Consider the following 18,398-nt stretch of genomic DNA (forward strand, 5'->3'; position numbering starts at 1 on the left):
AATTAATTAATAATAAAAGCAAATGAATAAAATAAATGATGAGCTTAATTAAAAAAGAAAAAACAAAACAGTAAGCACGATAAAAAGAAAAAGAAAAAAGAGCTTTATTGTTTTTAATTAGTTTTTATAATTAAAAATATCACAATCCAAAACAAATAAACTGTTTTTACTAAAGGTTAAGTGTCAAATTTGAGAGATTAATGCATTTTTCTAAAGCTGAACCTAAGCCTAATGCACCCATTGCACCAATTTAATTAGACCTTTTTAAATATTGAAGAAAAAATATATCATTAAATAGTTAATTAGAAGGAAAAAATGAAGAAAAAATATGAAATAATAAAATTAATTAATAATAAAAGCAAATGAATAAAATAAATGATGAGCTTAATTAACAAAGAAAAAACAAAACAGCAAGCACGATAAAAAGAAAAAGAAAAAAGAGCTTTATTGTTTTTAATTAGTTTTTATAATTAAAAATATCACAATCCAAAACAAATAAACTGTTTTTACTAAAGGTTAAGTGTCAAATTTGAGAGATTAATGCATTTTGCTAAAGCTGAACCTAAGCCTGATGCACCCATTGCACCAATTTAATTAGACCTTTTTAAATATTGAAGAAAAAATATATCATTAAATAGTTAATTAGAAGGAAAAAATGAAGAAAAAATATGAAATAATAAAATTAATTAATAATAAAAGCAAATGAATAAAATAAATGATGAGCTTAATTAACAAAGAAAAAACAAAACAGCAAGCACGATAAAAAGAAAAAGAAAAAAGAGCTTTATTGTTTTTAATTAGTTTTTATAATTAAAAATATCACAATCCAAAACAAATAAACTGTTTTTACTAAAGGTCAAGTGTCAAATTTGAGAGATTAATGCATTTTGCTAAAGCTGAACCTAAGCCTGATGCACCTTCCTCACCAATATTATTTCTACTTTTTAAATATTGAAGAAAAAATATATCATTAAATAGTTAATTAGAAGGAAAAAATGAAGAAAAAATATGAAATAATAAAATTAATTAATAATAAAAGCAAATGAATAAAATAAATGATGAGCTTAATTAACAAAGAAAAAACAAAACAGCAAGCACGATAAAAAGAAAAAGAAAAAAGAGCTTTATTGTTTTTAATTAGTTTTTATAATTAAAAATATCACAATCCAAAACAAATAAACTGTTTTTACCCAAGGTCAAGTGTCAAATTTGAGAGATTAATGCATTTTGCTAAAGCTGAACCTAAGCCTGATGCACCCATTGCACCAATATAATTAAACCTTTTTAAATATTGAAGAAAAAATATATCATTAAATAGAGTAAGTTGCCATAAAAATTTACAAAAAGCGAGTTTAATATACCAGTTTTTATATTTTATAAAATTAAAATTAAAAATTTTTTTATGTGTTTTTTTCTATCATAGGTTTTCAAAATTTATATTTTTTAAAAAAAATGATATGTTATAAGAATATGTGGGTATATATAATTTCAAATTTGACATTTTCTGAATTCAAAGCTTTCAATTAACTCAAAAGTAAAGCTAATTTAAGCTAATTTAGCTTTATATCAAGTTATTAAGATATATTACATTTCGCCTTTTATAAATTAAAAAGGCGGCATTTCGCTCGTTAATTAGGAGGGAAAAATGAAAAAAAAAAAATGAAATAATAAGATTAATTAATAATAAATAAAATTAACAAAGAATCAAAAAATAAGAAATTATAATAAAAAGAAAAAGGTAAACAAATCAAATAAATTAAAAGAGCTTTAATGTTTTAAATTAACTTTTATAATTAAAAATATTAAAATGCAAATCAAATAAACTGCTTTTATTAAGTGTAAATTTTAATAGCAAAAAATGAAGAAAAAGTATCAAATAATACAAAATGAATAATAAATAATTAATTAAAAATTTAAATGAAAATTAAGTTAAAATAATAGCTAAAAAATTTTTGTTTTAATAAAAATCATTAAATAATAATGATAATTTCTATAATAAAAATTATTTATTTAAATAAATTGAAAATTAAATATACAAAAAATATTAATAATAATAAAAATAATATCTTTTAATTAAATATACTTGAGATCAATATGTAGAATCTAATGAGGTAAATGTGAAGACCTTAAAAACTTTTTTTATAAATTAAAATAAATTTAAAGGATATTAATATAAAAATTAATAATTACTTCTTCTAATTTTTTATATTTTTTAATCTATTATATCATTTATTTTTTTTTTTTCAAAAATATTGAATAGCAATTTATTAAATTTGATTAATTTATTAATTAATTATAAATGGATAAAAAGAACAAATAAATATAATAATGAATTAATTATCAAATATAAATTTATAATTTGGTTTTATGAAGAGATATCACAGAAAAATTAATTTAACATTCACTATTTAAACTTAATATTTGTATTTAAAACAAACGCTTAAAAATATATATAGTAAGAATTAGAGATGGTCAGTTATTTATTTAGTCCTATTTGAAAAAATTCTAGTTGTTAATGTTCTTAAATTTTATAAGAATAACGTTTATAAGTAGATTTTTCTGTTTTAGTTTTGTAATTTTGGGAATATTTATAATATTTCTAATATAGCAAGATGCCATACAAAAATTTCATGGTTTGTATTCCACTTTTTATGAAATATATTTTTTTATTAATTTATTAAAAAATTTAATGTATATATATATGTATTATAATATAATTATAATTAATAAATAATTTAATTTATTTTTATTTCAAAATAAATAATCTCGTTTTTTTGTAAGAATACTACTAGTTAGATTACTTACAAGTTGAAGTAACTTTACCATATATCTATTTTCTTATTAATTACTAAAAATAATTTAAACATGAATTCCTAAATCATTTTTAAGATTTTATTTCATTCTATTCACATCATTTGACTCTATTTTTTGGCTTTTAAAAATTGAATAAAGCTGATCAATAATTTTGTATTAAAAATGTGACATTATTCTTTTTTTCTCCTCAAATATTTTTGTTAACACATCTGCAGCGTTAAAATAGTTCTAGACATAAATAAGCTAAGCAATTTCAGCAAAATTTAGCATCAAATCTAAATTTTCAAATGAAAAGTAGTTATTTAAAAACTGTTATGCTTGTTAGTCTTATTCTTAATTTCTAAATAACTCAAATAAATTTTCTAAAACGCTTAAATTATGCTATTAAAAGGAATCTTAATAAGATTATTTTAATTAAATATCTTTAAATTTTAGTTTTTTTTGAATAGAAGAAAGCAAAATAGTTTCTAAGTGTTGATTACTCTTCAAAGATTTCCCCATTACTTTTTAATCCTTAAAATAGACTACGTCATTCTATAAATTAGTAATATTTGCATTCAAATATTAATTGCTCAAGAATAATTAATTATAAGTTCCATCTTCTTCTTCCTCATATTTTTAAAAAATGTTAGATGTAATCTTTTGTTATTGTTAGTCTACGAGCAAAATATTTTAAGATTGATTGCCTGCTTTTTAAAATTTTATCGCTCTTGTAAACTTTTTTGTTTACTTAGAAGATAGTAAAGGGCTATATTTTTCATTAAAGCTTAAAATAGTTTGAGGACAAACTACTTGCTTTTAACTGTTTTCTCGTTCATTTATTTATATTTAACTAAGCTAATTTCTACGATATAATAACATATTTTATGATTTTGTTTGTTTATTCATTTTAAAATAGCATCGAGACATCAATAGGTAAATTTCAACTTATAATTATTTGCTTTGTGGTAAATGCTTTGTAATTTTTATCAAACGTTTACAAAGCTACTCTATTTCAGGCCAAAAGTTAAATTCATTTGAGCAGTGTTGTATTTGCCTTAAAGAATCAAAATGTTCTTAAAGTGCTTAAAGAGAGACAATAAAGTTTCTTTCTCTTTAGTATAAATTATTTAAAAGTTCAATTCCTTATTCTTTTAACTCATCATTGAACTTACTTTCTTATAAAATACATTCTTTGCTGTTACAGAAGCTGTCTCTCACTTTTTTAATATTATTGTTTACTCTCTCAATTGAAAAAATGCTCTTATCTTTATCCCTCGTCTTCTATTAATTAAAACTGTTTTTCTAGCTGAGCTCATAAAAAGATGTGCTTTTTTTTTTCTAGTTAAATTTGATAAAAAATAATAATTAATTACTCTAATATTAATATGAAATATTTTATTTAAAAAAATAGTCGAAATACTTACATTAATTTCTTTGTTACCATCTTACTATTTTAATTATAAATAACTGTAACTTTAGAGGGTATCAAAGAATGTGCAGCTTGGATTCTAAATTAAAAACTCTTGTATTTCATATCTAGCATAAATTATGGAAGATTAAAAATTTTCTAAAGCTTGAAAATAATGCTCTTATTTTAGTAATATTGAACCTATGTTATTATAAGTAATTCCTACTGCTTTTATATTTCCAAACTATTTGAAAAATTCAATGTTCTCATTTAATTTCAATAACTGTTCAGTATCGTTTTAATTATAAAAATCTTCTGACGAGTAAAGCATAATTTAATAAATCTACTTGAAGCTATCATATAATTAGCTTGCATCTAAAGATAATAATTAGTCAGCGGTAATAATATCGAATATGCTTGATGATAATTTTTTGTCATTCATTTTAATTAAAATATCAGTTAATTAGTTAATTGAAATATAAAAAATATTCTTTATTTTTGATGTGTAGTATGTGATGACTAAAATGGATATTAAGCCTAGAATGCCAAATGATATGTTGAATGCTAAAAAGTAATTTTAAAAAAAATTTTCTATTTATTATGCATGAATTTTTAAATTTTCATTTGAGATAATATTAACTTGTACATAAGGAAATTTAATTAAATACTGGCTAGCTTTTTTATTATTTTGAAGATTTTAAAATTAGGGACTCTTATCAATAATGTAAACAGGGTTTAAAATCGCTATTGTTTTTGTTCCATTTCTATCATATGAAAAGGTTTGATTAAAAGAATTAGCTTCTTCTAAAAATTCAGTATTTAGATTGCTTATATTTTTGAAAATAGGATTAGCGTAATTCTAATTAAGAGTATTGTTAAACTTAAATGCTTCATTTTGTGATTACAAGTGTAGGTTCTAAAAAGTAAACCTATTTTGTAGAACTAGCAAAGTTCTAGAAATAATTTTGAGTTTGATTAAAATATAATCCTGAGCAAATCACGCTTTGTAAATCGTCTGACTATGTAGTTTAGTTAAATAGCATAATCCTTTAACATGATAATGAAGATAAAGAGGGAGTAGAATATCCGTAAGTCAAGCTTGGTGGATATAATTGTACAGATTCCTATTAAGCAGTTAAAGCATACCAGTATCGACATCGAACATCATTCCCAGTCTTACAACTCGGAGCTTTATGTGAAGCTTTTAAAGTAGAATTAACTCCAGTAATAGCATATATTGCTTCATATTAAAAGGTTTCAAAGAAATCACTTATAGCTAATGTTTTTTATCTGAGATATCTTAGTATTAAAAAGCTCTTGAAAGAACATGGTATTAATCCAATATTTTAAGTTTCTATTATCCTATCTAATCCATTTAACTTATAGTACTATAATTTGTCTAAAACCTATATTTAAAATTTGTATTTATTAACATAACATATATTTATGCTTAAGATAACTTGTTAAAAAAGCCAGTAATCTCTACTTTTTATGAGATCAATAATTTTAAATTATATATAATTTTTAGCCACTAAGATTAATTTATTTTTAAATTAAAATTAATAAAATTTAAATGCTTCTAAATTTGTAATAAACAATGACCGGAAAAATACACATTTTTGTTTTATTTTTTGAAAAAGAAATAAATACTAATTCAAATAAATGTATGAAAATGCCTTCTTTTAATTTTATTTTTAAGGTGTAAAATAAAAATATCTTTTTAGAATAGTATAATTTGAGTTTAAACACTCTTTTTTACCAGCAATTAACAAGAATACGGTTTCTCGCAAACATTTTCAATATATATGGATCAACTTGGCTATCGTGGAGCTATTATACGGGAACCATGGAGGATTTATGTTTAGGATTAGATTTGACCTAACCTTAGATGAGCTTAGCTAGAAACTAATTCAGAGTTCTAACATATAAAGGAATTTTTTGTATCTCTTAACTAAGTTAAAATGATATTTATTGACTAAAAGCTTAGCTAAGCATAATTTAAGTTTAGAATAAATTATTTTAAATCTAATTATTGTAATCCTTTAAATAAATAAGAGCTACATACTAACTCATAATTGCAATAGTGAATACTAAAATTATTGGTAAACTAGCCAATCCAACAACAATATACTTAATTCGCATGGCTTGTATTAAAAAGAACTTTTTGTTTTTATGCTTATTATTAATTAATTATTTATTTTTTTTTCTTTTTTAATCGAGTCATATAAAAACATAAACCTATAAAATCTATTCTTGAAAAATACAATATTTTATTATCCTAATTTTTTATTTTTTATTTTCATGCATACCATAAGTAGTAAGTATCGAACTGATTTCTTCTTTGTTTTATGATTAGCCATAAAAATTTATAAATGTAAGCTGGAAATGGTATTTAAATCCTGAACCCATCCCCCCCCCCCCCTCCATTTTCTTTCTTCTCAATTATTTCTCTGTTTATGATCAAATAAAACTTTTTTATTTGTAAACATTAAAAGTATTTTAGATATTTTGTTGGTTTTAAAAGTACAATAGCTTTACATTATTTTTCATTAATCTTAGATTAATTTACAATACCTTTTTTAATCTGTTGTAACTAAAATTTATTTTGATAAACTTTAAATCTAAATAAATCATTATTGTTAATTGCAAATTATAAAACTAAATTTAATTAAAATTTGAATAAAGCTATAAAGTAAATATAAATGTGGAACCTATTTAATAATATATTTTGTTATTCCTTTTGAATTAAAATACTTAAAAAAATTGTTGAAATATGATAATAAAATCAACGACTTTTAGTTTAAAATTGAAATGCTATTGAAACACGCTAAGAAATCAAAGATATGAAAATTAACATTGATTATAAATATAATATTTAATTTTTATGAACATTTGAATTTTTTATATATTAGTTTGTTGCTTAAATTATTTAAATAAGCAAAGTAAGTTGTCATAATCATTATTAGTTTTTATAATATTACTTTTATTCTTATTAAAATTAAAGATCTTTTTATTATTTATAATTTATTTAATTTTAGAAAGCAATTTTTTTGTTCATTTTTTTTCTACTATATTGATTTTTTTGTTTTATTTTTGAGGCAATATAGTCTCGTTATATTTTAAAAATTTAGAATATTTATATAAATAATTTAAATTTTATATTTAATGCGAACTTTCAAGTATTTGCTTCATAGCTTTAAGTCTGTACTTTGAAGTAGATTCTTAAATTAGCTTTTATTGTATGTTTGTATTTAATTTAATATTTGGTTCCTCATTAAATAATCCTATTTAAGCTAAAGTATTTTTTTAAATGAACTCTTTTAATTAACTATTATCAACTTATTCTTTTTAATCCACTACTGAGTTGGTATTTTAGATATTCCTGTTTTAATTAACTGGGATTACTTAGTTTATCTTATCTTTTTTGTTATTTTCTTAATTGTTAGCATTTTCAATTTCACCAAAATCTGTTCTTCTTTTAGAATATGAAGTATTTATAGAAGAGGACCTCTTCGACTTTCTTGAAATTGCATATTTTTTGTGGTTGTATTTACAGTTCATATAAAGCTATTGCAAAGGTTCATTCTCATAAATAAAAATTGTTTTAATTTTCCTTCTGTCTCCTCTGATGGGAGAATTGGTGGTGCAGTTTTGCTATTTTTTAAATGCTTTACTGAGGGAATCTAAGATTTTAGATTTTTTTATGATAGGAGTTAGTGTATCAATATCATTAAAATTGGGTTATTTTACAGAGTTGGTTTCTGCTTCATTTAAGTCATTTTCACCATAATATTAAAGAGGATTTATGGAAAATTTATGTCTTTTACTATCTAAAGTATATACATTAGGGGAATTAATAGAGGATCTAGTTTAGCGGTTTGTACTGATTAAAGTAGAGAGCTAACTTTGATTACGTTCTTAACTTTAACTTATCAATGGGTTAAAAGGTTTGGGATTTAATGTGAGATAAGAATCACTAATCTAAGGGTTATAAGATTCTATTTTATATTAATTTTATTCAAAGTGTTAAACTTGATGTATACTGCTATGATACGAATTGTTTCTTTCAGAAGAAGCGCTTATTGATTTTGATGTAAAATCAGTTTTTAAATATTTTTCTTATTGATGTTTTTGAGTTGGAAAATTATAAAATTCGTATGATTTAATTTTATCTAAATTCTAAGGTAAAAGTGATTTAGGGGATTAATTTAATGATGCAACGAACTCAGCAGATTAAGGAGATTAAATAGGATTAGATATATGATGTTAGAAGCTACTAATACTATTATTATGATTATTATTATTTTAGGAGTAGCTGAATGACTAGTTTCTTGTTTAGTATTTTTAGAAAGGATTTTAAAAAGCATAAGGATCCTAATAAAATTATTTTTCTTCTTTACTGCTATTTTAAGTGTAAATCTTTTTTTCTGAGCTTATTTGGAAATTTATTAAATGATTACTAGGTAAAGATTTCAACTAATTACTGCTTATTTTTTCTATTTATTCCAATTTATTCTAAAATTCTTTTTCGCTATTTTTTTTATTGATGTGATGATCTAATTTCCCAAAATAAAAAAATATTTTAATAAATTTAATTAAATAAATAAAAATTTGTTAAGGAATTTATTTAATTTTAAATTACTCTTTGTATTTTGCTTTGTTGGACTAAGAGGTTCTATTTAAGCTTAAGTTTGAGAATTTTCTAATATTTTTTTTACTTGCTCATGGTGGTTTTTTGTTGCAATTTGTATCTTTCTAAACCTTGACTATCTCCAACTCGATTTATTTTATCTTGCTTAGTTAAGGTTCTCTTTAAGATCTGAATTATCAAGAAGGAATTTGATTTAATTGCTATCAAAAACATAAAATATATTTGTTGTGCTAATGGTTATTGCTCTAGTAATTCTTTTTATGTCTTTTAAAATCTCTGACTCTCCAAAGATCTACCCTGGACCTATGATAGCAATCTTAAAAAACAACAAAGTTTAAAGTAAAAATGTTATTTAAATTAAATTATTTACCTTTTATCTTCTTTGATGGAATTACTGATTAATAAAAGGGTAATCTTCAAATTTCTTTTCTGTTTCTATAATATGATCAATCTAAATTTTTTATTATATAAATTCTATGAAAGGTGTTTATTTTAAAAATTACTTCTATTTCTCCTTCCTTTACTAAGTAAATTCTATCTGATGGATCATCTTCCTTGTATATAATTGAATCTTTTTTGAAACTTACTGACTCAAGCTTAAGCAGTATTTATTCAATTTCAGATTCATCAAATTTGCTAAAGAGGCAATTGTTTTAAAAAAATTTAATTTCATTGATTAGCTTCTCTTCGTGATAAAGCATTAAAATCTCCTCAAAAAAGGTTTTGTCTAATATTGCTAATTTAGCCTCAACTGAATTCACAATAGCAAAAGAAGATCTCTCATGCTTATTTTCAAGCATTTCACTTCCAAACATATCACCTGGTTTATATTCGCTTACCTAATAGAAGTAGGTAAAAATAATTAATACTTAAAAAATTTTTCGTTTTTTTGTTAATACTTTATCTAGATTGCAAAAAAATGAGTTTAGACTCTTTCCTTTAAAGGATTAGTTTATATCAAAATCTTTTATTAGTAAAGATTTATTATATTAGTTATTCACTTTAAAATTGGATGGACTCTCTAAGTCTCCTATACTATTTGCACCAATAGAGTCATCATTTTCATTCTAATTATTATTTTAATTTCCGTCATCTTCTTCAATAATAAGTTGTTACTGCTGAAAATTAGAATCATCGAAAGGGTCTTTACTTTTATTTTTCTGCTTTATTTTATTAATAGAGCTGAAAATAAGACTACCTTTATTGAATCCTCCAAACTTAGATTCAGAAAACGAGTTAAGAGTTTCATCAAAAAGTGACTATTCGCTTTTTTAATCTTTCTTTTTAATACTGCTTTCTCTATTAGTTTACTGCTTCCAATAATACCTTTAAAGTTATATTTATTTTTAAATTTAAGATTACTTACTCAAAATAACATTTTAAGATTATGATTTATAATACTAAATCGATAATAAATGCTAACATTAATTACCTTTTGAGAAGTAAATTATTTTCCCCTTAGTAGCTTAAAGCAGGAGAAGTCGGATTATTATCTTTTAATGGCGACTTGTTCTATTATTTTGAATTTGTTAATTCTATTTTAGGTAAAATTTAATTTGTTTGTTTGAGCTTTTAAGAGGGACTTTCTCTTTTATTGAGTTTAGGATTTAAAGTTCTACCTATGTTAGAAAAATTATTAGCTCTTCTATTACTCTCTATAATTTATTGTATTACTTTTTATCTATTTTCCATTCTTTGAATATCAAATTATATTTTCTCCTACTCTTTTTTTCTTTATTCTTCTAAGTTTTTTGCTCTTTCCCTCATCATATATCTAACTTATCTATCTAATTTTTCTTCACGCTTAAGCTTAAATCGCTATAAAAGTTCAGGGTCATTAATCAATTTGGCTATTTCTTTATCTTCATAATAATATTATGTGCTTTTTAAAAGATTTTCATTATTTTCCTATTTAATTCCTTCTTTATCTTCTTGATCTATATTCAGGTTATTTTTTTATACATATGAATCAATTTATCCTTTCAAACAAATATAAATGGTGTCGCTAATATTGCCTTGCTCATAAATTAACTCGTGCTACTTGAAAGTTTGTATCTTAAACCCTGAATACATTTTTTTCATAATCTAGCTAGGTAATTAATATGAAAGATTTCTTATAAAAATTTATTTTTTAAGATACTTTCCTACCAATTCTAAGTCCAAATCGTTTTTCTCATCTTTCTCAATTAAAGAAATCAAAAACTAATTTTCATAAGGTAAAGGTAAAAAACAAAATAAAGTTCAGTCATGATATTGAATATAAAATTATAAGTTACATCTGCATCTTATTCATTTGAAATATCCTATTAAAGCAGTTTAAATTATTTCATTAACAGCTTTTGATGGCCTTTTTAGAAAAAGATTAATTAAAATCCAATTAAAACTAATTTTTAATCAAAATTACATTTTGACAAAAAAAGATTTTTGATTCATGTAATTATTCATAATAAGATTTTCAATGGTTTTTAAATCGCCATAAATAATACTTAATTAATAAACAAGTAAATAACCATTCAATTAATTATGATTTACATTCTAAATATTAACTGTAATTACATATTATCAATTTGTTTAAATCAGCATGGTAACTCAATAAGAGTGTTTGTTGATTGATGCAATAAATTAATATTTTAGTAGAGAAAAATAATTTATTTTAAAATTTATATTTTTTATTTTTATTTTTTAATATTTATTTAAAAAAATTTTTTAAATATGTTTCAATTTTTTTTTTCATGTTTTTATAATTGTTATTATTATAAAAGTAAAATGTTTTTGTTTCTAAAATAAAATATTATTTAATATGATTTAATGAAAAAGATTTTTAAAATTCTACTAAATAATTTTAAATAAATATGTAAATTATAACTAGGTATTTATGCCATATAAATTATAACATAATAACTTATACAGATTCTTAGATAATTGATTAAAAAATATTCAATATTAATAGTTTACAAGAGGAATTACTAAATTAAAATGCAAAAAAACAACTAAATAAAATGTAAGATCAATATATTTATTCAAGTCTTTTAATTATGTATTTGATAATTTCATTAAAAAAAATGAAATTGAAAATATAATTTAATAATTTTTTGATCTTCACAAGATATAATTTTTTAATAAATTAAATTTAGGAATTAATACTTTTTATTTTTTTTTTCAAAAGGTTTAATTTAAGGTAAAAAAAACCCTAGGTTATGACAAATTATTTATACTTTTTGATTTTTGTAATCAAATCAATTTTAAGCAAGTAGATTCTTGAAAATTCTATCATTCTTTAGTAAGATTCTAAACAGTATGCTTGCTTTGCTTAAAACACTTATGACTCTTTCAGTGGTGTAAGCTTATTTAAGAATTTTTAAAGCGATATTTAAAGCTTAGCAATAACAGGATGGGTATTTTTAAATGGCTTTGGCCCTGTTGCAAATTCAATAGTTTAAATTAAAGAATAAAACAATTAAATTCTAGACTTTACTTATGTCTCAAACGCAATGTTTGTTACAAGATATTTTACAGAGGATGATAAGCAATATACTTTTAATGTTAAAATAAATACATGGTATTATTTTATAGTATTTCTTTAAAAAATTGAATTAAGTGGAAGTTTTTAATATAATCTTCAAATTTAAGTTTTCTATTCAAGCGACAACATTAACATAAATCAGTATACAATTACTTAGCAAGCAGAAAGTACTGATGTTTAATTTGATAAATCAAAATTATTACTTAATATAGGTGGGTCTGACATTTTTAGTTAATGTTGTTGTTAGCTGTAACTTGTTTATTTGTTTTGGAATCTGTAAATGACTGATTTAGATATTTTTGGTATACTAAATGATCCCTCTTCAGGATATTACTAACAAATTTATTCTATTGATTTTTTTGGATAATTAAGTGGTTCAAACTATATATTTAACTAAGGCTTTTATTAAGATAAAATTGATGTAATATACCTTAATTAAGATCCTTCAAAACTATATTCAAATCAATATTTTGCCTTTGATACTTTTATTTCTGAAGCAAAAGGATTCACATTTTCTTTTTATTTTAGAATGCTAGAAACTTCAAGCTTAATAAATTAAATAATGATAGTATAAAGTAATGGCAAATATATTTAGCTAAATGTAAATCCTAATAATTAAATATTTATCTTATAGTAAAGTAGTGAAGCTCCTTATTTATTATAAACTGTTTAGCAGAATTAATGGGTTCAAGTAATATTTGTTTTCTAGCTTAAGTTAAATGCATAAATTTTTGTTTTAGTGTCATTAGGCACAGACTAAAGAACATATAAATGTGAAAATTAAAACAATTAATATTTCGATTATTTTACTATCTAATTTGGAGACAGTGTACTACATAACAAGTTTTAAATAGCTTATATAAATCTTTTTGAAGGAACTTTATTATCATAATCTCAAGAATGCAAATACTAAATTCATCTGATTGATTCTATCAAATGTTTACAATGCAACCAAAATTATCTTTTAGATGTATAAAACGGTTATACATGTGTGCCATAAATGAACTTTTCATCTTCTATTATTGGAGTTAAAGATTAAATGACTCCTCATATATACTGCAGCGGAGATCTTATTTAAGATCAATAATCAAACAAATGCGTATGTAGGAGATAGCATTATTTAAAGAATGGAATCTGCTATAGATGTCCTCTTTACTGTGATGGATGTGTTGATTAAAATACTTGTTTAAAAGGGGGTGATAATAGAATAAATGGAGTATGCTAAACTGGAAATTTTGATGATGGATTTTCTTGTTTATAAATAGGAAATTATTACTTTATCCCTACCAATACTAACCGAGTTTTTTCAGTAACTAATCTAAATTTTGATCCTGAGTGCAATTAAGAAGTTAATTTGTAGTAATTTGTTTATGGAATTATAAATGATAGTTTGATTTTAAATGAAAATGACTCATTTTTCTATGGTTTTACTATGCTTCAGAACACTCCTTCATAACCAGATTCTGTAATTTCTTACTTCAAAAATAATGGGTAAATTGCCTTTTCAATAAGATATAGTAAAGTAAATTAATGGGAGTACATTTAATTTGTAGATTATAACAATGCTGTCCTGTTAAAGTACAGATTTAATTCTTAATTTTAGTTTTGGATTGGAATTTGGACAAATATGCAAAAAGTAATTTTTTACTTATACAATTATGGAATTTATTTCGCATAAACAATATTACTAGGATTAAGTCCATAATATAACCAACCATAGATCTGTATAGGGCCTTGTAAAATTCCTTCCTTACCATATTTTTGTGGGTCTATGTTTGACTCCAAGGCTACTATTATAATAAATTTAAAACCTCCAAATAATTAGCTTTAAACAGATTAACAAATTTTTAACTTAATGACACCTTTTAATTAAGTTATAAATTATTTTATCTTTGATGAAAAAGACCCAAATAATTTAACTAAAACACTAGACTAAATTACTTAAACTTATTTGCTAACATATACAGCTGGTGTTTAACAAAATGATAAATTTAAAGGATTTGCTTACTCTAAAAACTTTAATGGTTAAGTATAAATTAATTTTGAGCATTTTGTATCTTTTTCTTGCTCGATTTATATTAGCGTTAACTAAAAAAGAAATTACTTTCAAAGTATAGGTTTTTTTAAGGTTTTATTTGTCCCTCACGAGTCTCTTTAATCCTCTCTTATATAAATTTGCAATTTTAATATTTGTTTGTCAACTTAAAAGTGCATGATATAATTCTAAACTATCAGCTAATTATTAATAATTCATAGGCTTAAATGTAAATATTGCAATGATATAAACTCTTAAGAATTTACTGTAGTTATTAACTACTGCTAAGAGACACTAACTTTTTAATAATAATTTACTCATACCACATAAACTTAACTCAATATCGGAGTAGCATAAACTGATGATGTCATATACTTTAACTACCTAAAATATTATCAAGAAAATGGATTTTTTTATTTGAGCTATGATTTAACTGATAAGTGCTTTATTTATATAAATCTAAGTTAAATGAAATGTATTTATCCAAAATAGAATTATTATTTTTTAGGTGATTAGATTTTATCATTATAAGAATGTATAGGGAAGAGCTATTATGGAAATTATGTATATTAAATTAATGAATATTCAAGGGAATGTATTTAGACTTAATTAAGTAGTTAACTTTGTGTATAAATTGATTATGAAACAAATTAATGTCTAAAATGCAAGGATAATCTCAAAAGTAAAGAATCATTTTGTTTAAGCTGTATTGATCGGTATTTTTTAGATAAATCAAATTAATGTAAACCTTGCCATTTTAAATGTGTTAAATGCAAAGACTTTTATGATAATTGCTTGATTTGTAAGTATTTAAATAGCTAAAGACCTCCTATTTGTGATTGCTTTCCATCATAATTTTTAAATAGTAATTAGTAGTGCATAAATTGTTCAAAGAAGTGTTTAAATTGTTAAGACAGTCCAGATAAATGTACTTAATGCAATAATAGAAGAGTTATTCCTCCAGCTTGTAACTGTAATGAAAAATTTTATTTATAAAACGAAAACTGCGATGATATAATTTGTGATATTCAATGCCAAACTTGTTAGTATTAATCTAGCTAATGCTTGTTGTGCAAATAAGGGAGAGAAAATCCACCTTAATGCAGTTGCCTAACTAATTATTACCCAAATATAAATGGAGATTGCCTTCCTTGCTAATAAAATTAATACTTTGATTCATAAACATAGTCTTGTAAAGATTGTGATAAAAAGTGTAGTTAATGCTAAAAATTTAAAGATTTTTGTACTGAGTGCTAATCAAACATGTATCTTTAAAATAATTAATGCCTATGTTTAGAGGGAAGTAGTGCTTATTACTAAGGATAATATACTTGCCTACAAAATATGAAAGTAAATTTAGAAATAAAGCTCATAGATAACTAGTATTATTTATAATTCACTTTTGAAAAAAATATCATATAAATTAATTTTTAAATATTAGATATAAAGAATATAATATCTATACATTTTTCTTAAATTCCTGAAGATTTCTACTCTCTTTCATATTTTTAAAGTACTGAAAACTAATTATTGATAAAAATTAATATTAATTAAAGCTTTTAAACATTGTAAGGAAGTGTATAGATATTATAGCCTTATTTGTTTGTTGATATTTCTATGAAATATGTCTTAAGCAGTATTTATCAAACAAACCCATTTCAAATAAAGTTAGGTCCGTTTATGCTTACTAAAGAATATCTATAATAATAATTCTTTGATACATTACTAAAATCTGTTTAGAGTGTTGACTAAAATTTTATAAATGTCCTTTAATAATTTTAGATAGTGTTCTATTTTTTAAACACTGTCTAACCTACAGCGATGATACTTCTATTTAATACTTAGCTTCCTCCAAATTTTTATAAATTATGCTAATTATTTGGAGCATTTGTATTTCCATTTGTCCCTGACTATTAAATACAAAATTATAAAAACACATTTTAGTTATTTGGCTTGGTCTTATCAAACAAAGATATTTAACCAAGTAGCAATAAGATATTAAATAGATTAGGGTTTAGTAACAGCTTATTGGTAAATATGCAATTAATTTTTCTAAAATAGATAGTTATTTCTTTTATTGCATTAATTGTAATTTTAATTAAATTCAAGCATTTCTAATTATAAAAGAGTAAAAAATCCAATTTACAAAAACTAAGTAATTTTTAAAATATTCTATTCAATAAATTTATAGAAGAAAGTGAAATTAATTTTCTATTAACTTTATTATCAATTTTCTGTCAATTTGAAGATTTATAGCAAGACCTTTGGAGCATTAGGTATGGAATATACTTAACTGGTTTGCAAATAATTCTTATAGTAACATAAGCTCTTTTTATATTAAGAAATTTAATTAAAAATAAAAGTTTTTAAAGTATAAAAGTATTTACTTCTAGAATAAATAATAACCATAAATATCTATCAAAATACTATTTCTATATCCAAATGTTGAAGAAATACCTTGTTTTATTTATTAAATTTTACATGTATGATAATTATACTTTTGTTGGCATAGCAGTATCTCTAATATTTTTAATATCTGGTATATTATCATATATTTAATAGCCATACAAAAATTCATTTACTAGATATTTAAAAATATTTGGGGAATTAATACTATCTGTACTTTGGATTATATTGATACTGATAAGAAAAACAGAAGATTAATTTCAATAAAATTACTTGATTAGCTCTGATTTATTAAATAAATATCTTACTTATGGATCAGTAGCTTCTATTATGGTGATTGTATTTAATTTTTTATTTTTATTAGAGTTACTATCACCTTTAGCAAGATATTTTTACAGTATAATACTTGCTTTAAGGAAAAAATAAGAGTAAAGTACAAAAAGTAATTAACTTAAAAAAAGTATATTAAACATATGAAATTTGCTATTTCAATAAAACAATAGCAATTAAGTAAAAATTATTAAAATATTTCCTATTTATTTCGATAATAGATATTATATCCTAGATGCTTTAGGATTACACATATTTCCTATACTAATATTATTGAGTAATTTCTTAAAATTAATAATTTAGAATATCTTTTGTAAATTATACAAATATTTCTTATTATTTCTTTTATTATGGTATGTAAATTAATATTTAAATTAAAAATATTGATATTAATTATTTGTTATAAAAAATCCGTTAATTAATTATATTTAGACAAAATTTGTATTAAAATATTTTAAATACATCTTTAGTTTTAGAAATCTTATTTAATAAATATAATATTAAAAATATACAAAAAAGAAACAAATTTAATAAAATATAAAAAAGGTATTTCATATGTAATTTAAATAATTGTAAGGTAAGTAAATTGTATTTCCTTTATTGTTTGTCCAATATATAATTAGCATTTTGTTGTAAATATTAAAATAAAGTTAATATTCAATATTTATGGTTGCTTAATAATTAAAAATATTTAATGACAAATAAATTATCTTGAAGGTTTTTAGAAATCTATAATTTTATGTATTAGTTGTCATTCAAAAACAAAGAAATTAGATTTTTTCTGAATGAATCTATTCTGTTTACTCTAAATTTTGTATTACTTTATATGTTTTTACAAGTAACTTTTTCAAATAAAATTCCTAACAAATTTAATGTAAATTAAAAATAGTAATTTGTTTAAAAACAATCAAATAAAATATAAGAAGCATCAGAAATTTACTGATCATCATTAAACAAAAAGTTTTATTTGAGAATTTCCTATTTACATTTTTTAATAAGATAAATATATTTTTCTTTTTTCTTTTTATTTTATCACTGTAATATTAATAATAAACTTATATATGGGTTTTAAAATTTATTAATATGATTGTTTTAAAAAATATTTTTACAATTTTTATATTTTTACAGGCAATTATTCAAAAATATTTATTAATTTAGAATTTAATTTTTATATGAATTGATTTATTCTACTAACTATTATGATTTATTTTTATTTTTGATTATTATAATTCCATATTTGTCATTTGAA

At 21.8% G+C, this 18,398-nt stretch overlaps 6 protein-coding genes across 6 annotated transcripts; 2 read left to right on the top strand and 4 right to left on the bottom strand. All coding sequences in view use genetic code 6, as the record gives it.

Annotated features, from left to right (window-relative positions):
* Positions 1-139: 139 nt before the first annotated feature.
* On the bottom strand, positions 140-1,261 carry TTHERM_000944079 (hypothetical protein; the record flags this gene model as incomplete). The annotated part of the gene is made up of 4 exons (XM_012800706.1): positions 140-260; positions 511-600; positions 851-940; positions 1,191-1,261. The coding sequence occupies 4 exons, from the start codon at positions 1,259-1,261 to the stop codon at positions 140-142; spliced, it is 372 nt and encodes a 123-aa protein (XP_012656160.1).
* Positions 1,262-3,782: 2,521 nt separating this feature from the next.
* TTHERM_00944080 (tetratricopeptide repeat protein) lies at positions 3,783-4,646 on the bottom strand (the record flags this gene model as incomplete). Its single annotated transcript, XM_001026614.2, has 3 exons — positions 3,783-3,907; positions 3,969-4,134; positions 4,221-4,646. 3 exons carry the CDS (start codon positions 4,644-4,646, stop codon positions 3,783-3,785), a joined length of 717 nt encoding a protein of 238 aa, XP_001026614.2.
* A 448-nt stretch (positions 4,647-5,094) lies between these two features.
* Positions 5,095-6,052, bottom strand: TTHERM_000944083 (tetratricopeptide repeat protein; the record flags this gene model as incomplete). Its single annotated transcript, XM_012800707.1, has 2 exons — positions 5,095-5,610; positions 5,954-6,052. The coding sequence occupies 2 exons, from the start codon at positions 6,050-6,052 to the stop codon at positions 5,095-5,097; spliced, it is 615 nt and encodes a 204-aa protein (XP_012656161.1).
* Positions 6,053-6,959: 907 nt separating this feature from the next.
* On the bottom strand, positions 6,960-11,275 carry TTHERM_00944090 (cyclic nucleotide-binding domain protein). Its single transcript, XM_001026615.2, has 7 exons — positions 11,132-11,275; positions 10,288-11,057; positions 9,755-10,181; positions 9,359-9,694; positions 9,226-9,306; positions 8,847-9,171; positions 6,960-8,760 (listed from the first exon to the last, which is right to left on the bottom strand). The coding sequence occupies exons 1-7, from the start codon at positions 11,183-11,185 to the stop codon at positions 7,259-7,261; spliced, it is 3,495 nt and encodes a 1,164-aa protein (XP_001026615.2). The 5' UTR covers positions 11,186-11,275; the 3' UTR covers positions 6,960-7,258.
* A 2,998-nt stretch (positions 11,276-14,273) lies between these two features.
* Positions 14,274-14,594, top strand: TTHERM_000944093 (transmembrane protein, putative; the record flags this gene model as incomplete). The annotated part of the gene is made up of 1 exon (XM_012800708.1): positions 14,274-14,594. One exon carries the CDS (start codon positions 14,274-14,276, stop codon positions 14,592-14,594), a length of 321 nt encoding a protein of 106 aa, XP_012656162.1.
* Positions 14,595-15,389: 795 nt separating this feature from the next.
* Positions 15,390-15,761, top strand: TTHERM_000944097 (hypothetical protein; the record flags this gene model as incomplete). Its single annotated transcript, XM_012800709.1, has 1 exon — positions 15,390-15,761. The coding sequence occupies one exon, from the start codon at positions 15,390-15,392 to the stop codon at positions 15,759-15,761; it is 372 nt and encodes a 123-aa protein (XP_012656163.1).
* Between the last annotated feature and the right edge of the window lie 2,637 nt (positions 15,762-18,398).

Source organism: Tetrahymena thermophila (assembly GCF_000189635.1).
Source record: "Tetrahymena thermophila SB210 genomic scaffold scf_8254006, whole genome shotgun sequence".
NCBI lineage: Eukaryota > Ciliophora > Oligohymenophorea > Hymenostomatida > Tetrahymenidae > Tetrahymena > Tetrahymena thermophila.